Source organism: Triticum aestivum, chromosome 3D (genome assembly GCF_018294505.1).
Source record: "Triticum aestivum cultivar Chinese Spring chromosome 3D, IWGSC CS RefSeq v2.1, whole genome shotgun sequence".
Classification (NCBI taxonomy): Eukaryota; Viridiplantae; Streptophyta; class Magnoliopsida; order Poales; family Poaceae; genus Triticum; species Triticum aestivum.
In genome coordinates this window covers 185,769,049-185,794,755 of record NC_057802.1, presented here as the reverse complement: position 1 = coordinate 185,794,755, position 25,707 = coordinate 185,769,049, and the positions used below count along the sequence as shown (strand labels likewise).

Below are 25,707 nucleotides of genomic sequence, written 5' to 3'. Positions count from 1 at the left end.
GTACAACACAAAACACGAACAAGTTTGTGTTGAATGGAAGGCAATAAAATGGTCGATGATAAAACAAATCATCGAGGGCAAGGATGGTATTTCTCATCCAGAATTCGATAGATATCTTGGAAGAGCTCAGAATGTTGATGATGTTCACGACACATTTGTAGCGAGAATTTATGAAGAGGTAATCGATCGGCGATGTCATCAAGTCGAAGGAATAATGAAGCGGACGGTTATTGGAACCATGATTAGGACACACGCTTGAACTCAAGCTTGTTGTTCCAGGTGAAATGGTATGAGAGGAAGATCGGCGTAGGCTTAGCTCATCATCGAAAGTTGTGTTACGGGGTTAAGGACCAGGTAGCACAGTTAAAATTTAGCACGCTAATGATATAGCCGATCAGGCTAGGAATGATTTAATGATTATTAAACTCGTAAGCAACGAAAATTACCTAGAGTTATTGAATCGGAGTGCGGACTTGATTCACTATTCGGTGTTCTCAGTTGACAAACAACCCAGAGCCCATGAAGTGACAAAGACAAGGTAAGGTAGTACTTCATCAAAATTTATAAGATGTAGTGCAATGGTAAGATATCCCCGAGATACCAGGGGTAACACTCAAGGTAGATCATAATAGAGGTTGGGCAGGCGTATTGACCTGCAGGAGACAAGTGATTTAACTTGTCCAAGAAATGGTATTTAAAGGAGAACATGGTCGGAACCACGATTGAAAAAGGCCAGATCCCAGATATAAGATGAACTTATACCAAGGGAATAATTAATTTAAGAGAAGCTTTTAGTGATAAGATCTACATCGTGTCCATGGGCATGAACACAAAGTTCAAGGTCGACTCCCACTTCTTCAATGCATAACCTTCCCTTCGCCTCTCGTATTTTGATAATGACATTAGATGTCGAAAGTTTTACCTGGTGCAATACCAGATAAGTATGTCCCGCGAAATCTTTCGGGTTCACACAGATTAAGGAAGGCATAGGTTCAACCCATCGGGGCATCGAAGAAAGATAGACTACAAACTTCAGGAGTAAATAACACAAGCTCAGAAGTAGAGCACGGTCGACAAAGCAGAGGATACAATTTACCAAAGGCATCATGTATCCGAGGAAAAGCTCACAAGCTTATTTAATATGGAGGACATTGTCGGATAAAATCCGACAAAAGGGTCTGGTGGTCCACAAGGGATCTGATGTGAGCATCAGTACTCAACCAGAGGAAGAAGAATGTAAGGAGATCTGATTATAGAAACAACTGACTAACTCAAAGTTCAAATGCAAAGGAATTATGATTTCCAAATCAGGGGGTCAGAAGCAACGCTCTGAGCAAGGATGGTTAAGTTGAGTAGGCTTAGGGGTACCATCGATGGCAATTTGATAGGTCGAGATCCAGCTCACATTTAGAATGGCGACTGAGCCGGAAGAATGAATTCTAGAATATGATTGAGGTTTGCGAGCATTCGCAACAAATTGAATCAACGGACTCAAAAAGATAATGACAAAGGGTGCCAATAAGATTTCGAGACTTATGGGACTAATCATAATGCTAGTAAGCAAGAACTCCAAGAGCAACAGGCTCCTGAAGATTTTTGGAAGATCGAATAGTATTTTGAAGACTATTGTGGAATACTTAAATCAACTGGGGAAGACCGGATACTCGGTAAGTGCGAGAATTATCCGTAGGGGTATTCAGGTGACAAAGAACAGCAAGGCAGTAAGCTCAAAGGATTCTCGGAACAACAGAGAGAATTTCGAGGTATCTTGCAATAACAAGATCAACTGGGAAATATTGTATGAATGGCAAGTATACGTGGTTATCCATAGGAGTTTATCGATGAAAGGGAATTGCAAAAGCGATGAACACAAGTTCTCGGGTTATCAGCGGAGAGTATCTTCAGGGTCTTCACGTGCAGCAGACGATCATCAGTAATAAAGGGGCTCTCCGGGTGAAAGTGATAACGAGATCCTAATGTTAGATTTAACAAAATTCATTTAACCCGAATAGAAGAGATGTCAGAGTCCCAGAGTATAGGTTGAGGAATAAAAGATCCTACTACCACCCAATGGCGACGTGGGCCCGTAAGCCACACAGCCATGTTAGTAAAAGTTTTTGTAATGTCTAGACTCGACTTCGGCCAAGGAGTGTGGATAGGGGGATTCCTACAGGCAGTCGGCTCTGATACCAACTTGTGACGCCCCCGATTTGACCGTACACTAATCATGCACGCAAATGTGTACGATCATGATCAGGGACTCACGGGAAGATATCACAACTCAACTCTAAAACATAAGTAAGTCATACAAGCATTATAATACAAGCCAGGGGCCTCGAGGGCTCGAATACAAGTGCTCGATCATAGACGAGTCAGCGGAAGCAACAATATCTGAGTACAGACATAAGTTAAACAAGTTTTGCCTTAAGAAGGCTAGCACAAAAGTAGCAACGATCGAAAAGGCAAGGCCTCCTGCCTGGGACCTCCTAACTACTCCTGGTCGTCGTCAGCGGCCTGCACGTAGTAGTAGGCACCTCCAGTGCCGTGGGAGTCGTCGTCGACGGTGGCGTCTGGCTCCTGGACTCCAACATCTGGTTGCGACAACCAGATAGAAAGGAAAGGGGGAAAAAGAGGGAGAGAAGCAACCGTGAGTACTCATCCAAAGTACTCGCAAGCAAGGAGCTACACTACATATGCATGGGTATATGAGTAAAGAGGCATATCAGTGGACTGAACTGCAGAATGCCGGAATAAGAGGGGGATAGCTAGTCCTGTCGAAGACTAAGCTTCTGGACATCTCCATCTTGCAGCATGTAGAAGAGAGTAGATTGAAGTCCTCCAAGTAGCATCGCATAGCATAATCCTACCCGGCGGTCCCCTCCTCGTCACCCTGTTAGAGAGCGATCACCGGGTTGTATCTGGCACTTGGAAGGGTGTATTTTATTCAGTATCCAGTTCTAGTTGTCATAAGCTCAAGGTACAACTCCGGGTCGTCCTTTTACCGAGGGACACGGCTATTCGAATAGATAAACTTCCCTGCAGGGGTGCACCACATAACCCAACACGCTCGATCCCAATTGGCCGGACACACTTTTCTGGGTCATGCCCGGCCTCGTAAGATCAACACGTCGCAGCCCCACCTAGGCTCAACAGAGAGGTCAGCACGCCGGTCTAAACCTATGCGCGCAGGGGTCTGGGCCCATCGCCCTAAGCACACCTGCACGTTGCGAACGCGGCCGCGAGCAGACCTAGCAACCCACACGATCACGGCGGTTACGTCAAAGCGGTCCAACACGGCGCGCGCCACTCAGTCGCTGACGTCAAAAGAGCTTCGGCTGATACCACGACGTCGGGATACCCATAACTACTCCCACGTAGATGGTTAGTGCGTATAGACCAAATGGCCAGACTCAGATCAAATACCAAGATCTCGTTAAGCGTGTTAAGTATCCGCGAACGCCGACCAGGGCCAGGCCCACCTCTTACCTAGGCGGTCTCAACCTGCCCTGTCGCTCCGCCACAAAGATCCACTTGCGGGTACTCCTACGAGCCGACCCGACTTTAGTCATCACAGGTGCCATGTATATAATATACAAGTATATGCCCGTGATCACCGCCCAGGTGATCACGGCCCGATAGTATAGCACAGCAGACGGACAAGAATGTAGGGCCACTGATGGAAAACTAGCATCCTATACTAAGCAGTAGGGTAACAGGTAAGGGAAACAACTGTAGCAACAATGACAGGCTATGCAACAGAATAGGATTAACCGAAAGCAGTAACATGCTACACTACTCTAATGCAAGCAGTATAGAGGAGAGTAGGCGATATCTGGTGATCAAGGGGGGGGCTTGCCTGGTTGCTCTGGCAAGTAGGAGGGGTCGTCGACTCCGTAGTCGAACTGGGCAGCAGCAGTGTCGGTCTCGTAGTCTACCGGAGAGAAGAGGGGGAAGAAACAGTAAATACAATGCAAACATAAGCATGACGATGCGTGACATGACAGTGAGCGGTGCTAGGGGTGTCCTAACGCGACAGTAGGTGGTACCGGTGAAGGGGGGGACATCCGGGAGGTATGCCCGATGTTCCGCGTTTTCGGACAGACGGACCGGAGGGGGAAAGTTGCTAGTTCGATAGGTTAGGGAGGTGTGGTGGACGAACGGACTGCGTATTCGGATTCGTCTCGTCGTTCTGAGCAACTTTCATATAGAAAACATTTTCATCCGAGTTACGGTTTAAAAGATATGAATTTTCAAAGTTTATTTGAATTTCTGGAATTATTTCTATTAAGAAAAATGAATTATGACGTCAGCATGAGGCAATGCTGACGTCAGCAAGTCAACAGGTCGGCTGACCAGTCAAACCAGACAGGTGGGTCCAGTGGGACCCACATGTCAGCCTCTGTTAGTCTAATACTTAATTAAACTAATCTAACAGTATAATTAGAGGGATGGGCCCCACATGTCAGTGAGTGTTTAGCTAAACTAATTATTTTTATTTATAAAACATTTTCTTTTTCTTTTCCTTTTTTAATTCTTGCGGCGGGGCCCGCATGTCAGTGACTGGGCCTGCCCAGTCAGCAGTTGACTGGGTCAACCCAGTCAACTGGGGCCCGTGGGGGCCACTGGCAGGGGCACTGGGGTGGGGCCCGGAGGGGCACGTCGGCGGGCGGCGCCGGAGACACGCCGGCGACCATCTCCGCGGCGGAGCATCGCCGGACTTCGTCGGAAAAACGTTACGGGGCATGAGGAGAGGTGCGGCTAGGCGCGTTCGATCGAGCGTCCGACGCCGCATCGATCTACGTCGGTCCCATGGGCTAACTCGACCGGAGTGGCGCGTTACATCGACGGCGGTGTCGACCGTGGCGGACGCCGGTGATCTGGCGTCATCGCGAACAACGACAGAGGCTGCGACATGCCCAAAAGAGGGGTCCGACGGGGTCCTAGAGGTGCCCGGAGCACGTCTACGAGCTCGGTTGAGCACTTTATCGTCGGTAGCGACGGCGACGAGCACCGCGGCGGAGAAAAGCTCGGCTGAAATGGAAGTGGCGGCTACGGGCATCTACGGGCAGCGCTGAGAGAGGGGGAAGGAGAGACTGCTCACCGGGGAGGCACACGGAGGCCACGGTGGTGGCTTAGGAGCAGCAGGGCGTCGGCAATCGGCGGAGGAGCGCCGGCGACCGTAGGCGCGGAAGAACTCGATTCCGGGGCTGTGGTGGCGCCGAGCTCGAACCCTTGGTCAGAGATGGAGTAGAGGAAGCAGGCGGAGCTGTTGGACTCCTCGGCGAGGCGCGGGGAGCATGGTGGCCGCGTTAATGGCGAACGGCGGCGATGATGGTGCTCGGGCGAGATGGAAAAGCGAGGGAGAGGAGCAGGCGGGGGAGAAAGATCTCGAGGGTTGTCGACGAGGCCTAGGGGACTCATCCTTATCCCCTCGGCGATGTGGCGGCGTGGGGCGGCGAGCAGGTCCGGCGGGGACGGCGAGGGCGTGCGCCCTCGGTCGGGTGAACAGACGAGGAGGGGGGAAGACGACAAGGGGAGGGGGGCTTGCTGGGCCGCTGGACCGATTCGGCCGGCTGGGCCAGTGGGCCAAGGCCCTTGGGGAGCCGGGGGGGTTTTCTTTCCTTTTGCCCTTTTTTTTATTTATTTTCCTTTTCTGTTTTATTTCTAGTTTCTCTTTTATTTTGTTTTAGCAAAATACCAAAATGGCACCTAATTTGTTGTTACCAAATAAGTCACAACCACAAAAAGTTTCATCCCAAAATAATATAGTTTAATATTTTACAAAATACAAAAGGCATTTAATTAATGGTTTTAGCTACTGATTTAATTAGTTTGGTGCATTTAAACATTTTATAAAGACTTGGTTCCTCCACCAATATTACATATGATTTATTTGTCACCTTTAGAACATTTTAGTTTTGACATTTGAAAAGTTTTATTTTCCACTTTTAAATTTAATTGAAGTTTGAACTAGGAGTTTTGAAAAGGAAATGTGATTCAAATGTGATCAAGCCCTGTTTAGCAACATGATTAGCTTAATCACAGGGAGTTACTGTAGCATGATTCTCGGGGTGTTACACATGATTTTAGATATGAACCGTTTATGTTATCACCATTATATCCATGTTCTAGATCTGATCTTGCAAGTTATAGTCACCTACTACGTGTTATGATCTGGCAACCCCGGAGTGACAATAGTCGGGACCACTCCCGGTGATGATCGTAGTTTGAGGAGTTCATGTATTCACCGTGTGTTAATGCTTTGTTCCGGTTCCCTATTAAAAGGAGGCCTTAATATCCCTTAGTTTCCAATTGGACCCCGCTGCCACGGGAGGGTAGGACAAAAGATGTCACACAAGTTCTTTCCATAAGCACGTATGACTATTTACGGAATACATGCCTACATTATATTTATGAACTAGAGCTAGTGTCGTATCGCCCTAGGTTATGACTGTCACATGATGAATATCATCCAACAAATTACCGATCCAATGCCTACGAATTTATCTTATATTGTTCTTGCTAAGTTACTTCTGCTATCATTATTGTTGCTCTTGCTACAAAATTACTGTTATCACTGTTATCGTTACTATTGCTGCTGTCACTATTATCAAAACTATCATGCTACTTTGCTACTGATCACTTTGTTGCAGATAATTAATCTCCAGGTGTGGTTGAATTGACAACTTAACTGCTAATACTTGCAAATATTCTTTGGCTCCCCTTGTGTCGAATCTATAAATTTGGGTTGAATACTCTACCCTCGAAAACTGTTGCAATCCCCTATACTTGTGGGTTATCACCGCCGTGGCTGGCTACGATCCCGACGAGAACCAAAGCCATGACGGCCGAGGTCCGTTCACGCCGGCGACCTATGATCAATCTGGCATGCACGACGCCTTCATGCAAGATCGTCGGCCTGGACCTGGACGGCTTCTCGCTCGACCATAGTTTCCGGAGGACTACGGCCTCGAGGAAGAGGATGAGTTGGACATCGACGGGGAGCCTTTGTTCGAGGACGAGCTCGCCAACCAAGCCGCCGGGCCGAAGCCGAAGCGCAAGAGCAAGCGGACAAAAGCATACAAGGCGGCCGAGGACAAGCTCCTTTGTGAGTGTTGGAGGGACATTGGGCAAGACCCCAAGGTTGGAGCTGAACAAAAGGCATCAACCTTTTGGACTCGTGTCCACCGTGAGTTTCATGAGCGCAGTACCAAATGCAAAGCACGCGCACGTGAGTGTCCATTTTGAAGCGATGGAAGGTGATCCAACAAGAGTGCAACAAGTTTTGTGCCACTCTTGAGAGCATCAAGGCATGCCTCGTGAGCGGCATCAACATGCAAGACATGGTATGCATGCATACACCCCTCTTTGTTTTTATTCCGTTTATGCTTGCATGTCCATTTGCATATCTATTTGTCCATATGCTTGCATGCAATTCATTTGTAGGCATTCCAAGCTTTGGAGGCATTCAAGGTCCAACATGAAGGCAAGTCCTTCATCCTCATTGTTGGAGGATCATCAACGGGGAGGAGAAGTTCAAGGCGCAATATGCCGCCCTCATGACGCGTGGGGGGAAGAAAGCGATGGAGGAGGTTGGGGAGGGCGAGAAGCCACGACCGCGGGGGGAGACCAACTCCAAGAAGGAGGAGAAGCGGGATGCGGCCTCGATCGCCTTGCTCGCAACCGTGGAGGGCATGATGACCAAGAAGGACTCAAGGGAAGAGAAGCGCCGGCAAGACAAGAAAGAGAAAACGAACACCTTCATGGAGATCCAAAGGAGGCGGCTTGAGATGGACGCGTAGAAGCAAGCAAGGATGCTTGAGATGGAGGCGAAGAAGCAAGCTAAGATGCTAGAGATCGAGGCCGCCAATGCCAAGACCAAGGCGAAAGAAGTGGCTCTTGCTAGCATGATGACGGGGGTGGAGATCATGAAGGTGGACCTCAACACCGTGTCACCGAGGAAGAGGCCGTGGTTCGAGAATATGCAGGCCGACATGCTCAAATTCGACAACGAGTGATCTATGGCGACGACCGCCATCATTTTTTGTATGCCGGACAAGTGTGCTGGCATGACCACGGGCGAGATGGCGTGGTTGAATTTCTTGCCCCCTTTTGTGTGCTGACATTGGTGCCGCCGCTGGGAAGTGCACCAGCAGGAACTATATGGTTTATTTTTTTGGAGCTGGCATTGTATGCCAGCCGCTGGCATGGTGCCAGCATGAACTTTAGGCGACGGCATGGCCGCTAGCATGTTCTACGACTGCGGGTTTTTTCGAATTTATGCGCGAACATGAAATGGATCGCAGGCGTTGGGCGCACTGCCGACCCAAATAATAAACAGGGCGGACGCCGAGCAAACGGCTGACCCAAGCAAACAAAAAAGGACAAAAACGCCATCCATTTGAATAGACGCGTTAGAGTTGCTCTTAGAGATGCCCTGATTCCCGCTATTCTCCAAATGAAGTAGAGAAAATTAAACTAAGCGAAATTACGGACCCTTTCGAGTGCAACGCTGCTGCTTGCACGTATAAAATTTACAGTTCAGTCGTGGCAAAAAAGAAAGGAAAATTGCAGGACGTAGGCCTGAGCGCCAAAAAGGGAAAAGAAAAAGAGCTCGCGCATGATCACCGTTGAGAATTTGCATTCGAGCTCACAAGTGTCCTCTCAGCGTCTTGGTCCTGTACAGTTGCGGGGCTACGTTCCCCTCCTCCTCCTCCTCCTCCTCCGCAGCCCACGTCGTGCTGCCGGGCCGGTGAGATCACGAACAGGTCCGGCGCCTCGGGCGCCGCTTGCCGGTCCTTGACGTGCACACCCACAGCGTCCATCTTCTCCATCTCGCTGTAATCCATCCCCTGAAGGATCGCCGGGATGCCGCCGGGGCTGTAGTGCACGCCCTTGCGCCCCATCTCCAGATCGAGCCCGCCGCTCATCGGAGAGAGCACCCCGCCACCGCCGCCGCCGTACGCGTCGTCGTCCTCCGACACCCACGACCGGAAACGGTTGAGCGAGGGCGGCATCCGCGTACAGAAGACCTCGGCGATATTGGCTAGCGCGCCCCTGTTGTAGGGATTCTCCTTTTTGTCGTACCTGTACCTGAAGTTCTCGTACGTGGTCTGGTTGGTGCTCATGAGGTAGAGGTGGAACACGGTGAGCCCGCCGACGAACCACACCGACACGAAGGTGTAGACGATGAGCACGACGGACAGCACCTCGCCGCCCATGGATTTCAGCAGTGAGCCGCCGTACTCCTCCCTCTCGGCGGCGATGTTGAGCCAGGACAGGGCGAAGACGTAAAAGCAGAGGAGCGTGGACGTGGAGATGAAGAGGAAGAAGAAGCGGTAGTTCCGCTGCGACGAAAGGACACCAGAATCTATATCAGCTCCAGTCGTTGGTGGCAAATTAAGAGAGAAGGATTGATGATGCAGTTACTCCTATATGAATGAGATGATGACTGACCAGGCCGATGCACTGGCCGACCCAAGGGCAGTGGTGGTCGAACTTCTGGACGCAGTTGTTGCAGATGGAGCAGTGGGACGTCCGGGGCGGGCGGTACAGCAGGCACGTGTCGCAGTACTTCACCTTGACCACGCACCCGTTGACGACCACGTCCTTGGAGCGGGGAACACGGAGGTGGGGGCTCGCCGCGTTCACCCACTCGGTCGACGGCGTCGTCATGTCCACCACCTGCTGCTCGTCGCCGCACTCGGGAGGACGCGCGTTCCTCGGCACGATCCCCGGGTCCCTGCTCGACGTCAAGAGCAGGAATGCCAAATCCTGAAAACATTTACAGCAGGACAAGAATCAGCACTTTGGCAAAAAAAAAGGACAAGAATCAGCAGCTGTGGTGTTGCTTCCGGTTTGCTGAATTTTGTGAAGCTCACGTACCGCTAGGCCGAGAACGACCGTGGCGATGAGGACCGGCAGGCCGAGGACATTCTTCTTCTGATCCGAGGTGCTGGAGTTCATCTTTGTGATGCACTGGCAGCATAGGCCGACCAAGGGGCCTATGATTAGAACTGTGGACAGGAAGAGGGAACCCGCGTCCGGACCGAAGATTAGGCGCCCGCCGCAGAGAAATTTCTGAAATCGTTTTGGTGGGAGTAAAGTTACCGTCCGTCAATTGGAACTAGTACTCGCTCCGTTCTGAATTACTTGTCGAAGATATGATTGTATCTAGATGTATTTTAGTTCTAGATACATCAATTTTTGCGACGAGTAATTTGCAACGGAAAGAGTAGGAATGAATGCTTTTATTATGCATAAGTAGGGAGTCTAGTGGCTAACAGCTACGTAACAGAATGTGTAGATAATTTATTATGATCATTTCTTGAGATTTTCCTTTGCACCTTGTCCATATGTCAGCTGCTAAAAAAACCTTCTTATACAGAGGACCAGTTGATCAATCAATTTGACCAGAAAATGATGAACGCTAGATCTTCTTTCGCTAAAAGATTCAAGCACACAAGAAGCAAATGTGACATCTTAATTTCTAATTTTCACCAAAAAGTACTCTTGACAAGAGAGATAGGAAGATGAAGAGCGGCATGTACGTACATTGCTTCCTCTCCAAACTTGATACAGCCTCCTCCGATTCGGCTCTTCTTCCATCCTGCTTGACTGCTTCTTCCTCCAAACGGCGCGATTCTGCCGCCCTCTTTGTTCCAAGATCAAGGCCCAGTTGCTCACAGCGGCCACCGGAGCCGGCGCTGCCACACCACAGGTGACCGACGACGAGGCCTGTCGCCTGCCGATCAGACGTGCAGCTACTGGCCGCTCTTCAGTTTCTTCTCCTTTTTCTCGCATGGCCAAGGCAATGACCATCTCCTGCTTTTCCCCTTGGTTTTCTCTCTCTAGGCGTGGCGAGGGCGCCAGTTGTAGCTACGTGCGTATTGTTTTCCCTAGGAAATCAATCAAGGTTGGGCTCAACGACCTTCCTGCCGCAACGTGCCGGCCTGAACGACAGGGTGGATCGCCGGCAAGTCTAGGCGTGTTGGCCCACCTGTCTGTCGGTGTACTAGGATATTCTAGGACTCATGTTCTATTATTCTCTTCGCCTATGTAATTATCAAATAGTAACACTAAAAGAAGGCAATTATTAAGACCTTCAAAATGATTCTGTTTAATTCTTTTCTTAGGATTGTATTTCGGTCTATAATTTTTTTGATGTGTAATCATATTTGTCCCACACTTTTCCAAAATCAGGGCATCATTTATTTGAAGTAATTTCGTAGGATTTTAAATATGATGCTATAGTCAAGATTTCTCTGCTTGTGATAAAATATGATGCTATTTCTATGTTTCCAAATACACCAACATCCAGCAACGAGGCATTCCTTAAAGCATGAGATCTCCATTCTCCATTTGGCCTCTAGTAACATCACAATTGTATCCAAATCAGCATTCCATTAAAACACCAGGGCAAACCAGAAACTTTGACTCAAGTTACACGTTTGGCTCATCATCACATAATACACATGAGTTATTTTCTATATATAAGTTCTTCATGTTCAAGAGATTTCTCGTATTTAGCATGTCATGTAGTATCAACAACAAGAAAAGTAATTTTTCTTTGGGCATACAACATGATTCCAAAATCCATTGGAAAGGCTTATGTGCATCTGGTGGGTATCCTGATAATTCAGTGTATATTCTCTTGGTGGAGTATTTGTTATTAGACCACTAGAAGTTCCAACATCTTTACCATTTGTATCTGAGATGTTAATCAAAAGCTCCTGAAGTTGCATACTTTGCTAAACAACAATGGATGACATGGGAAGATGGAACATGTCATAGAAACCATTCATAGCAAATACATGTGCCCTAGCAATGGTAATATCCTTGTCTTTAGTAAATGAGAATAGCTGAGGATATAATACCAGAACTTTCTCATCATGCCATTTATCATATCATAACTTACCAGTGCTGCCATATTGGATGTTGCAAATGGCGATCTCCTTAAAAAATTAAGAATAAAGCAACAATCTCTCCACCAGAGTGAACCTACTTTAGTAGGGAAACATGCTACTTGGCCGAACTTATATAGGTATTTAGTAAGCAGAGCTTGTTTTGTGTTATGAGATTCAGTACTCCTAGACCACAAACATATTAAGGTAAGCAAACAGTGTCTCATTTCATGAAGTTTTTTGCATGCTTATTTATGCCTTCTCCATACAATAGAAAATCTCTTCCAGATTTTTCAAAGTGATCTAATACAGAGAAAGGCATTCTGATACAGCACATAGCAAAAATTGGCATGGCAGGCATATGTAAGCATAGAAGCAATCTCGGGTAATCTTTTGTCCAGCCTCACAACCATGGGCATTAAGTCATCAACTTTAGGTCTGGTAGTGCCCATTGGGAGACCCAAGTAGGTCAAGGGCATAACCTCCTTATATTCCAGAATATTAGCCAGTTCAACAACTTTATCCGCATTGATGTTATTTGGCACCATAAATGATTTATAATTGACATTAAGACTAGTAAGCGCAGATAAATCCTTGAGGATTTTCTTCAAATTCGTTAATTGAGTGGGATCAACAAGCATGATAATCAGTGTATTGTCAACATATTGAACAATACATATCATAGTGATTCTCAATAGGTAAGTTTTAGGTGACCATTATGCCAGTCTTCACTAACAAGGATCTGTAATAATTCAGCAACTAACACATATAACGGTGGTGATAAGATATCACCTTGCCTAACCCCTCTTTTGTAGATGATATTCTTCAGGTGTGCCACCGAGGACAACATATGCAGATGCAGATGCAGATATCAGGATGTATTGATCCATCTGATCTATTTTTGATCAAATGTTGGATGCCCAGGCATAAACAACGATAGCACTATATTCAACCTTATCAAATCCCTTTTTTAATATCAAGTTTGTATATAATAATCTCTTTCTTGGATTTGTGACACATATGGCTGTATTAAAATGTCCATGCCAAGTCATCTATGTTGCTGGTTTTTAGACATTCATACTTATCGCCCAACATGCCTGTATGGTCCTAGTTTTAAAAATTCATATTGGTTTTTGCCAACAAAGGGTTAATGATGCTCTGCACTCTGTTAGCAAGCATTTTACTAAGTATTTTGATTGGCATGCTCACAAGAGAAATGGCTCTAAAATAGTGTGTTTTCATGTCAACTATGTCGACCATCGAGTCCTTGAAGAAAGATTTTGTGTTTTCATGTTCTACAACCATGACTCATTCTTGTGTCTTTTTGTTAATTTTTTAGTGTTTCAACATGTCGTGACATTTTATTAGTGTGTTTTTATTTTTTCTATTCACGTCTTTAATCCGTTCAAATAGGGGTTATTCAAAAGTAAAACTGAACCTTTTTCTACCAGAGTGTGGTCAATGAATGAATAGTTGTGTTAGAAGTTCTTCATTCCCGCAAAACCATAGAGGTCGTGGACTCCACGTAAGTCAATTGCGGCTAGCAAAATATTAAACAAGTCCAGAATCTCTCTCTCTCTCTCTCTCTCTCTGCTACATAAAATGAACCTAAGGGCATCTCCAACGCCGACCCTCAAACCGTCCGGATCGAGCTATTCGGACATGTTTTGCCATCCAACATGGTACCCCATCGGTCCGTGGAGCGGTCCGGATGTCCGTTTTCCCGCAAACTGGAGGCAAACTAGGGGGCTTTGCGGGAGTCCGGACCGCCACCACATAGGACTTCGACACTCCTAGCCCACTCAAATCCCCCTACCGTCCACTTTTCTTCCACTCCGCCTATGCTCCCACCTTGCTTTGCATACGCACCCTCCTCGTTTGACGCTGCCATTGCACCTCTCCAGCAGCCACCCCGGCATCATAGGACGTCTGCAGCCCCCATCAACGCGCTTGCACTCTTTGGACTACGATATCATCCACCCAGGATACCTCCGCAACTAGGTACCCTCTGCCCTCCTACCGACGACATCCATGATGGACACCACGCACGACAGGTCTTCAGTCAAATGCCATTGAGCTTTTTTTTGAACTTCCTTTTATTTTCTAGAGTAAATGGCAGAGTACTCGATGATCCAGGATGAGTTGTTGTATGATGCGTGGTTAGCCGTAGCTATGGACTTTGTAGGCAAGAACTCAAGGGGGCTCGATCTTTTGGCAGCGTGTGCATGCTTCATTTCATGCGTGAAAGAACTTCGCGCCCTACGACAAGGACGTCATCCATTATCGCATCGATGGTAAGCCATCTGCAACTCCATCATGAAGTTGTGCGGTGCGGTTGCACGAGTGAAGACCATGTGTCCATCGGGTCATCAACCATGAAGATCGTAAATTTTGCTTCTTCATGTTGCTCTACATACTGGTTAATTCATTCATTCACTCAATGTTCATTGCATGTTGTGTAGCCTGCACACGCCGTCGTGATGTACTATAGACATAGGGCAAGTCATTCATGTACATACTGAAGGAAATATGCCCTAGAGGCAATAATAAAGTTGTTATTTTATATTTTCTTATATCATGATAAATGTTTATTATTCATGCTAGAATTGTATTGATCAGAAACCCTAATACATGTGTGAATACATAGACAAATAATGTGTCCCTAGTGAGCCTCTACCTGACTAGCTCCTTGATCAAAGATGGTTAATGTTTTCTAACCATGGACATGAGTTGTCATTTGATAACAGGATCACATCATTAGGAGAATGATGTGATGGACAAGACCCATCCGTTAGCTTAGCATATTGATCGTTCAGTTTTATTGCTATTGCTTTCTTCATGTCAAATGCATATTCCTTCGACTATAAGATTATGCAACTCCCGGATACCGGAGGGATACCTTGTGTGCTATCAAACGTCACAACGTAACTGAGTGATTATAAATATGCTCTACAGGTATCTCCGAAGGTGTTTGGTGGGTTGGCATAGATCGAGATTAGGATTTGTCACTCCGAGTATCGGAGAGGTATGTCTGGGCCCTCTCGGTAGTACACATCATGATAAGCCTTGCAAGCAATGTGACTAATGAGTTAGTTACGGGATGATGTATTACGGAACGAGTAAAGAGACTTGCCGGTAACGAGATTGAACTATGTATAAAGATACCGACGATCGAATCTCGGGCAAGTAACATACCGATGACAAAGGGAATAACATATGTTATCATTACGGTACGACCGATAAAGATCTTCGTAGAATATGTGGGAACCAATATGAGCATCCAGGTTCCGATGTTGGTTATTGACCGGAGAGGTGTCTCAGTCATGTCTACATAGTTCTCGAAACCGTAGGGTCCGCACACTTAACGTTCGATGACGAGTTTATATTATATGAGTTATGTGATTTGGCGACCAAATGTTGTTCGGAGTCCCGGATGAGATCACAGACATGACGAGGAGATTCAAAATGGTCGAGAGGTAAAGATTCATATATTGGACGATGATATTCAGACACCGGAAGTGTTCTGGTGGTACCGGGTACATATCGGGTCACCGAAAGGGATTCCGGGCATCCCCTCGGCAACTACATGGGCCTAATGGGCCAAGAAGGGGACAGACCAGCCCCTAGGGGGCTGGTGCGCCCCATGAAGTCCGAAATAAGGGGGAAGGAAAGAGGGGAAGAGAGAAAGGAAGGGGAGAAATTCGGCATCCCCCTTCCTTCTCTCCTCCCTCCTCCTTCCTTCCCCCTCCGGATGAATATGGAAGGGGGGAGGCCGAATTGGGAGGCGCCCAAGTAGGATTCCTCCTACTTGGGGCTCCCCCTTGGCTGCCTCTCCTCCCCTCCAACCTATATATATGAGGGGGGGGGGCACCGCTAGAACACACATCAACAGTTGTTAGCCGTGTGCGGTGCTCCCCTTCACAGTTACGCCTCCGGTCATATTCATGTAGTGCTTAGGCAAAGCCCTGCGCGGATTACTTCACCGTCACCGTCACCACACCGTCGTGCTGACGGAACTCTGCCTCGACACTTCGCTGGATCAAGAGTTCGAGGGACGTCATCGAGCCGAACGTGTGCAGAACTCCGAGGTGCCGTGCGTCCGGTGCTTGATCGGTCGGAACGAGAAGAAGTTCGACTACATCAACCGCGTTGTCAATGCTTTCGCTTTCGGTCTACGAGGGTACGTGGATAGACTCTCCCCCTCTCGTTGTTATGCATCTCCTAGATAGATCTTGCGTGCGCGTAGGAAATTTTTTAAAATGGCATGCTATGTTTCCCAACACATACATTGTTGGATGAAGCTCAAGAGACAGTATGTGTGAGACGACATGTGCCGGATGTGATTCTAGTATCTTTGAATTTGGAATCGGTGAACGCAAAAAAATTGTTGGACATCCGGTTATCTCGGATGTAATATTTACATTTGAACTATTATTGTACTAGAAATATTTACATGTTATTTGTGGATGAATTTGTTATTTTCTATAATTATTCTGAGTGTTGCGGTCCTATTTTTTAGCAAAAATAGTAGGGAAAACTCCTACTGTAACTCTTTTTCGTCAATATAGGTGGGACATGTACAAATGGCTATACAAAGTGTTGCGGTCTTGGAATAAGAAAACAAAGACGAACTTTTGGGGGACATGATTAGATGGCCGGCTGCCGCATCACTTCCCGTGGACTGGTTCAGACTAGTCCATAGACAAATATGATGTCTAATTGGGGTTAGTGTTGGAGATACCCTAAGTTCCATCTTTCACTTTTCTCTCTCATCACCCCTTCATCCATCCTCCCACCCTCCACATTTTTTTTCTGATTTCTCATCCCCGTTCTATTTGAAGCAAAGAAATCTTTGGTAACCAAATACACATACGCCAGATCAATCTATGATATATAATAATAAATTCACGGTCCGTAAGTAATTTTATTCGTATGATAAAATCTGATACGGTTAAGACACCTTTGGTAACTCAATAAATCGTCTCTTCGGGGACATCCGATAAAATTGGAACGATACAGAGAATATTAGCATGGCCCCTGCACAAGAATGAAACGCACAAATCGAAAAAGAAACTCAATAATATCAATAAGTTCCCAATCGGCAGACAAATAAATATAAATCAGTCACTTATCATTAGTAACCCAATAAAACAGATCAATTACGGGCACATATCTATTTTGTCAGTTTAAGAAATAACAGAAACAATACGCTTTATATAACTAAAATATAATTATATTTTGTCTATTTATTTTGCATCAAGATTTGTCTTGTACAGTCGTCTTACCGTGTTAAAAATACATTTAGTTTCCGTGACAACGTACGGGCATATACGTATTACTACGAATTAAACAACAGAACCAGGAGTGAGGCATTTTGGCTCTTGGCCTCCATAGGAGCCGACTTTTTTGAAAAAAATCAAACATTTCTGTTTCAAAAAAATCTGAAAAAGAATGTACAAGCAAACAAGGATGTTATGTGTATGTGTGTAAAATTTCAGAATGAAATACCTTGAAGTGCGATCCATACGAAAAAGACAAATTCATGACTTGGGAGGATGAACAGTATCATGTGTTAAAAAGCCTCATTACCGCATATATTTTGATTTTTTTGCACAGCCCTCATTTCAGTGTATTTCATCCTGAAAATTTACACACTTGTGCATTATGACTCCATGTATATCTATATTTTTTCAGAATTTTTAAAATGTAAAAAAAATATGATTTTTGATGAATTTTGGATGTTTCAAAAACCGGACTCCATGGAGCTCGGCCTCCAAAGGGATTTTCGCCGAACCAGCACCTATATACTTACTCCAGTTTGGGTGGTTGCTAGCTACCAGAATGGATATCAACCAGTGTCCTTCTCCTTGACTGTTATTCTTTTACTCTTCAGTGCCGCATGCATGTCCAATATACGTATATACGTGCCAACATGTCATCTTGATTTGACTTTGGGCGACGACCAAGTCCAGCATAGCAACTAGCAAAGAGCTGTCACGAAATTAGACGTGTGTCACTCTTTTATATGTTTATTTATTTATTTTTTCATTGACGCTCTTTCATTTATGGACAAAGGGTAAATCTTTTATTAATTTAAAATGAAGCCTACAAACACAATAAACACACACCCACCCAGCCTCTGCGATGTGCACAACCAATAACACACAAAAAATACTCGCTGACAAATAGCAAAATAAAACTGTTCTAGTTTCATGCTTCTGCAATAAAACCGGGAAGGCCTTTTGACTCCCTGGTGCTCCAACAAACAAATAGTAAAGTCATATAAGATGAAAGTTATGACTAAGCAAGAAAAAAAAGAAAAAAAAACAAACCTGCGGTAGACAAACTACAACATTGATGATATCTACATCAATCATCTCATTACACCATAAGGACAGTGGGGTTTTTCAACGGCAACTCCTTCATGAAGGGTGTGATGATCAAGCGTTGCCATCATAGAATCCAAGCCAGATTCTAGGTTATCAGCCTCACGAATCAGCCCAAGCATATATGTGCAATGCGTTTAGCAAAGTAACGACGCAAATAAAAAAACATCGTTATTGCCATGTATGACCAACTCAGACCAGACCTAGGTTTTTACCCTGGAGATCGAGACCGGGTACTCGAGAAGCACCACGATTATAGCTAAAGCGTGCTAGACTGAAAGTCGGCCGAAACACAAAACCACAAAGAACAAGAGAAAAAGGGATTGCTGCTCTCGGAATGATACACTCCGGATTCGGATATATCAGCCCCTAGGTCGACGGGCCTGAGCAGGGCTCTCTCTTGCGAGGTGGCAGTCGGCGTTGTTGTGCTTCACCGACAGTGTTGGTCCGTGTGGTGGCCACTCTGTCTTGAGGCGGCGGTTTTGTTGCGAGGGTACCCCTCTCCAGATCCAGTGGTTAGCTTTGGTGGTGAGATGCAATCTATGGACGATGGCTTACATGCACCTAGCCTCGTGTCGCCACACCAGTGGCATGCTTGGTTCATTGCCTATACGTTCATGTTATGTAATAATTCAAGAAGTTAAAGTTTGAAATAAGCAATAAAACTTGTCTTGTGCTCAAAAAAAGCCTACCAATTATGTAAATATATTAAACATCAGCCAATATTAAAAAGAGCTTGGATGGACAAAAAAATTGGGCATGACTTGTGCTAAAAAATGAAAGCAGTGAGTGCTCAAAATGCTGCGAAACAAAAATTAATCAACGTTTCACGCTATTTTCGACACTTCTTTCAAGCCATGTATGGTTGGAGCACTCCTAATATATATGCATGTGAATACTCCATATGTATAAGAGAGGTATAGAATAAAAGGCTACCAATTAAGTAATATATTAAACATAAACCAACATTAAAGAGTATGGATGGACAAGAAAATTGGGCATGACTTGTGCTAAAAAATGAATTGCATTGGGCGTGTAAACGAGCTCGGAATGGGATGAAACTTTGTATGGAGTCTTTATTGGGCACCTGTAGGGTGTGGTAAAAATTTGAGATCGTTACGGCAAAAACTTGATCCACATCGTGTACAAAACGGACAATCTTCCACCAAGTATAAATGTTTCGAATGAAAATAGCTGCCTCACACACACAAAATCATTTTTAAAAAATCTTTTGAACTTCAATTTTTTTCATGTGCAATAAAAGCTATTGGAAGCCCCGTGCCCAAAATTTGTAGCCTTTTGAGTTGGTTTGCTATTTTTGCGACATTAATTGACTTTCCAGCAACTAAAAAGGCAAAAGACTTTGGGCGTGCAAACGATCTCAGAATGGGATGAAACTTTGCATGGAGTCTTCATTGGGCACCTGTAGGGTGTGGTAAAAATTTGAGATCGTTGCGGCAAAAACTTGATGCACATCGTGTACAAACCGGACACTCTTCCACCAAGTATAAGGGTTTTGAATGAAAATAGCGGCCTCACACACACAAAAGCATTTTTTAAAAATCTTGTGAACTTCAAAATTTTCTCCATGTGTAATAGATGCTATTGGCAGCCCCGTGCTCAAAATTTGCAGCTTTTTCAGTAGGTTAACTTACACATAAATTCTCTGAATTTTTTTGGGCTTATGTTACATGTGGTGGGCCCTATTCAGGGCCTGCCACTACTAACTTCTGGATATATATAAAAAATTGCGTGGGTCACCATCACCACATTTTATCTATGGCGGCCATGAAAACTGCCCACCACCGCTAACTTCTGATATATTAAACTTGTTTTTTGCGCGGGTCAGCACAATTTATCTGTGGCGGGCATAAATATTGCCCGCCACTTATACCTTCAAGAGAAATGGCGGGTATTCCACAGTGTCCACCATTGCTCATTCTAAGTACGCAGGCAAATTTTGAAGACTTCACCTGTGGCCAGCGTTTATTTATGCCCGCCACTGCTATGGTGGAAGCAATGGCGGACACTCTTTATTACCCGTCACCGTTGCCTTTCCAAAATAGCAGTGGCGGGTGCCTGCATATGCCCAACAGTAAAATGTCATGAAGTACTAAGAGTAAGAAAGATGACATGTTTCTCACATATGGAAAAAATGAAGAAACTGATGTAAAGAGTTACGTCAACACATGACTCGTTGTAAGTAGTTACACCAATGAAATCTTCATCAATGCTCCAAGCAATTTTTTATTGAAGGATACATGTAATGCATTGAATGGTGGCGCGATAAGTTGGAATTGGTCCAAGAAGGTTACTGTGGCGAATTGTATTACAAAGGCTAAGCATGTTGTCGCTTTAGAAGCAACAATGGAGGGTGATGGATCAAGTAGTTCATTTCTGAACTTGGTATGATTCCATGGCCCGATCTGAGGAATCAAAGGTCCTACTAGTGATTCAAGACATACAAAGATAGTTCCACATAAATTATGAATTTTGTGAAAGAATGAAAGATGAAAGGGAATGCAAAGATACACTCAGATCCGATCTTGTCAGATTTGAGAAGATGAAGGCTATACCACAAGCAAAGCATGCACTAATGTCGGATTGCCATTGGTGTAGAAGGAAAATATGTTAACTAGATTATTGACTCTACTACAAGTGGGAGTCGGTTGTAAATTAGCCCTAGAGGCAATAATAGTGTATTGTTTATTTCCATGTTTATAGTTAAGAGTTTATATCCTATGCTATAACTGCTATAATCCAGGAATATGTGATTTAGTGAAAAAACTCATATGCATGTGTGGAATGATAAACGGCAAAACCTAATTCCTAGTCTCGCCTCTAGGACAATCTCAAGTGTTGTTAGTGATCATGTTTTCCGGATCTTGAGATATCGTTAAGTGTAACATAGACCCAAACCAACTTTGAGAACATGATGTTGGAAGAACGATCATATTGAATTGACCCAAACTTGTTTGTTATACTTGAGATACAACCGTCACAAGTCAATCGTTATAACATGGAGAGTTAACGTATGCTTTAGTTCCTTAGACCATGAGAGTATCATAGTCACTTCTTACCATACGATGGACTTTGGGGTTGCTCAAATATCATCTATAACATGGTGATCATAACGACAACATACAGGTTCATCAAAAGGTTTGACAAGGGACTAGATAGCTCAAGAGTGTGATTTGCTCCTCCGACAACGGAGAGATATTCTTAGGGCCCTCGATATGTGACGGCATCCATCATCGTCTGGCAAACACAGGTGACTAGGTCACAGGGACGCCGGAACATGTCAACGAGAAAGAAGAACGACAAAACCGGTAATGAGGTGACTGGTATAGTGAGCATGAGAATGACTCAAGATGATATCGATATATCTCACCTCAGGTTTTGTAAAGTATAACGAAGCAAAGGTAATATCACATGATAACCAAAGTTTCTCGAATGCCATTCATGTATTCATAAGGATTGATATGGATGTCCACGGTTCCGCTATTGATCATCAAACGAAAGGAGTTTTGTTCATGTCTATGTTTTACCGAACCTACAGGGTCACAAGCTTAAGGTAATCATGATCACCTGAGTGTTAGTGGAGCAATAGTTATGAGTAAATATTTATGAAATAGTTTCATTAGTATTAGAAATAGTTTCGAGAGAAAGCGGAAGCGTTCCAGGGTTACCGGAAGGGTTTCGGGGTTTACCGGGTAATACCAGAAATTGATATATAGGTGGAAAATGTTCCCGGAGATGTTAAATTAATAATAAAAGGCTCTAATAATGATTAGAAGGCTTTCATATTTAATTAAATATCAACGGGCCGAAGAAAATACAAAAAGGCCAAGTGGTGGAAGGTTATTGGGCCCTAGAGCCCAATCACACTTGCGGCGCCCCCTAGCTTGTAGGACAAGCTAGGGGATGCCGAATTGGAGGGGGATTTCCCCTCCTCTTGGCCGGACAAGGGGGGAAGGAAACCTCCCCCTTGTGGCACCCCTCCTTCTCCTCCAACCTATATATACTAGAGATTTTGGCCCTTGGAATACACACGTTTTTGAGCCTCCTCTAGTTCTCTAGTTCTAGTTCTAATTGATCCAATTAGAGCTAGATCTAATCCTCTCTAGTCCTCATAATTATAAGCCCAGTGTGGTTCTAATACTCTCCCTCTGATTCTCCAGCATAGATTAGCTCTGGACGGCAAAGCTTTGCTGGATCTTGAAGACCCTATGCTTGCAAACTATGGAGAGGTCGTGCTTTTGGTCTTCCATTCAATGGATAGTTCGTGAATGATTCGAGGGACTTAAAGTACGATCTACACCAACTATTCTTCCCATACAACTCAGAGTTGGTAACGATCTGATCAAAACCATTAATGCATCTTCATAGTGTTCCTAGTTTGATTGTAGGACGATTTTTCTGTTTTCTACTACGTTTCCCAACAGGAAGAGAATATTGACATGAGCTCATGAACTAATCCAGAGAGTCGAGACTCTGATCCAGGTTCTCCAAGTGATCATGGCCTCCCTCCTGCATCCACCTATGCATGGAGGAAGAGGAATTCAAATGAGGGGGACAGTGACTTCACTCCATCTTTGAAAGCTAAGTCAAGGAAAGAAAGGATAGTTGCTTAGAAGGTGCCTGCCTCTACTCCTGCCAAAAGAGTCATTGCACCTACCAAGGCTACCATGAAGGAGGTAGCTCAGCTCAAGGGCAGTCAAAGCCCAAGAGGCAAAGGAAGAGGATTGTGCATGTTCAATCCAGAAAAGCCACTATGTTTGTGGATCCCCATGCCGATGCAACTGAGAGCATCCCGAGGGGGGGTGAAGAAGAACTCCACTCAAGGGCAGTCAAAGCCCAAGAGGCAAAGGAAGAGGATTGTGCATGTTCAATCCAGAAAAGCCACTATGTTTGTGGATCCCCATGCCGATGCAACTGAGAGCATCCCGAGGGGGGTGAAGAAGAAGAGGAAGATCAGGTGTCCAAGCCCCCTGCTAAGCAGAAGAAGTTGATGGCAGATGCTATGGCTAAGTCAGCACCTCCTGCATCCAAGCCCAAGCCAGCTCCCAAGGGCAGGCAAGAGCACTATTGCTGTTGCTGCCAAGAAGAAGAAAAAGGCAGTTGTGCCTGAAGAGGAAGAAAAGGAAGCCCCAACTCATGTCAAGAAATTGAGACCATTCCTACGTGCCCATAATGATGCTCATCCTAAGGCATAGGACATGAATAAGAGGAAGGACAAGGGTCTGAGAAAAAGGAGAACAAATTATCCCTATCTTCCTAGGTCCAAGAAGACAGTTGTGGATTACAAGTTCAATACCATAGAGCAAGAAGACTTCTATGAGATAATACTGCTACAGAAGAAGCCATCTGTAAGTGAGGTGAAGTGGGTGGACTGGAAATCCATTGATAAACATCCAAACAACTTCCCCAATGTGCAAGAGAACTTCAAGACTCTGAACATCGATAAGTTTGCGAGTGATGTGAAGTCTGACTGGTGTGAGGAGCTGATCATGCAGTTCTAGTCCACTTCTCACTTCTATCCTGATGGCAAAATGTGGCACCCCGGCTCAGAGCGACCGGTTTACCCTGCATTGCCAGCCCAGAGATCATGTCTTCTGGCAACACACAACATATTGGTACAGAAAACAACCGCTTTATTGATGCTAGTGGAACAGAGTTCATATTACAACAGTGGTCGAGGCCAAGCGGCACACTTGGTGCGGCGGAACAATATGTACATTATTTAGTGAACATAAAGGGGCCTCGACTCGAACAACTACGTGGCGGCGGAATGACGTCGTAGCGGAAGCTCCATATCACAGGGACACTGATGTGGACACAATCTAGACTCGAACAGCGCTCCTTTCCAACGAGACTTTCCTGAAATCTGGCATGACACGCCAGGTCAGTACATTGAATGTACTTGCAAGCTCACAACAAGCATAATCATAATGACAAACAATATCATGATATTTAACCAATTATTAATAATGCAACATTATATGTCAACATGCTGTGATCAAGCCCGAACGTCCCTCAGGACAGCTTACCAACTGTGATCATCTCTGGACCACAAACACACCACCATAGTGGTCTTTCTCAAGAACAACTCGTGATCCTTACGGCGATCACAACCACGACCATCATTTGGTCCCAAATACCTCGATGGCCTTTCTGCCATCCATTGACAATGCAAAGTTCATAGCTTAGTGTGCAATTTTTATTAAACGTTGACTCATGGTGGGACCTAGTACGAGGTGTCCGTGACCGTGGACTCGGCTATCGATAGATTATACACTCTGCAGAGGTAGCACACTGTACCCACACCACGGAACCCATGGCCTCGCATTCCCATTCGGGTGGACCAACGGCATTCCGACAAAACCCCTCCATTGCCACATCACTCTCCCGGCCAGTCCGACCCAAATCCCCAACGGGCTGGTCATGGGTGGCCCCGTGTCTACCAAAGACACCCGACCACCGTCGTGGTCAAAACACTCCCACTCGGGGACTCGGTACCATAATCTCATCAACGAGCACACAAGATTATGTGTGCTTACCGGGCCAGGGCAAACACGACATAATCTTCCCTAGATGGAGGCACCGACCAGAGGCCGTGTCAATGGACCGAATCAAGGCCTTCCCACAAGGCAAATGTGGTTGCACTGGAAAGAAACTCGATTCAGCGGCACCATGACCCAGTCAACGGTATATTCAAGTTGAGGTATATTCAGGATTAACTTTAAACTAAAAATGACCGGTGTCATACCATGCCATGAAATGCAAAACAACACATGCATCACATATTGATAAAAATGACCGACGTCATCCATATGCACACCAAGCATAAACGTCAACAACTCATATTACTCTACTTGCTCAAAATGACTCACAACTTAACCAAAATATTTTGCAACAAGTTTTATTAATTTCCTACGCAAGAAAGTAACTCCGATAAATTTTTCATATGCTTGACCAAAAGATATCATTATCAACAACTCTCAATTTCTTTATCACTAAGTTGGGTTCAAACATTCTGTAAGACAAGTAATATGATTAAACAAGTATTTAACAGAATATTTTCTAACAAATTTTTATCAATTTAAGAATGCAAACACAAAGCTTTAAATAATTACTAACATGCATAACAAAATTATTTCTAACATCACCTCAAATAAATTTTAACTTGCTTTACCCACTTAAACTAGTTTCAACTATTTTGTAAATCAAGCATAACAACTGACCAATACTTAACAGAATACAAATAATTCAATAATTATTTAAATGCATGGGTTAATCATTTCATTTAAGTGAGAAAATCACAAATATTGAAATGGCATCATAAAAATGTTGATGTGGCTTGCCTTAGTGTAGATGAGGTTCACAAGCCTCCTGGTAATCCTCAAGACAAGCCTCAC

At 45.0% G+C, this 25,707-nt stretch overlaps 1 protein-coding gene and 1 non-coding gene across 2 annotated transcripts; one reads left to right on the top strand and one right to left on the bottom strand.

Annotated features, from left to right (window-relative positions):
* Positions 1–8,464: 8,464 nt before the first annotated feature.
* Positions 8,465–10,852, bottom strand: LOC123074468 (probable protein S-acyltransferase 1). The gene is made up of 4 exons (XM_044497314.1): positions 10,555–10,852; positions 9,886–10,080; positions 9,457–9,774; positions 8,465–9,347 (listed from the first exon to the last, which is right to left on the bottom strand). The coding sequence occupies exons 1-4, from the start codon at positions 10,819–10,821 to the stop codon at positions 8,625–8,627; spliced, it is 1,503 nt and encodes a 500-aa protein (XP_044353249.1). The 5' UTR covers positions 10,822–10,852; the 3' UTR covers positions 8,465–8,624.
* Positions 10,853–16,883: 6,031 nt separating this feature from the next.
* Positions 16,884–16,986, top strand: LOC123081132 (U6 spliceosomal RNA). The gene has a single exon (XR_006438645.1). It is a non-coding gene; the product is annotated as a U6 spliceosomal RNA (small nuclear RNA).
* The last annotated feature ends 8,721 nt before the right edge of the window (positions 16,987–25,707 follow it).

What these genes read in the sequence shown, in the direction of transcription:
- LOC123074468 (XM_044497314.1), bottom strand. Translation starts at nt 10,821, where the DNA reads ATGGTCATTGCCTTGGCCATGCGAGAAAAAGGAGAAGAAACTGAAGAG. An exon ending in AAGTTTGGAGAGGAAGCAAT is followed by an intron (nt 10,081 to 10,554) that starts GTACGTACATGC and finishes AAACGATTTCAG; the next exon opens with AAATTTCTCTGCGGCGGGCG. An exon ending in CGGTCGTTCTCGGCCTAGCG is followed by an intron (nt 9,775 to 9,885) that starts GTACGTGAGCTT and finishes AAATGTTTTCAG; the next exon opens with GATTTGGCATTCCTGCTCTT.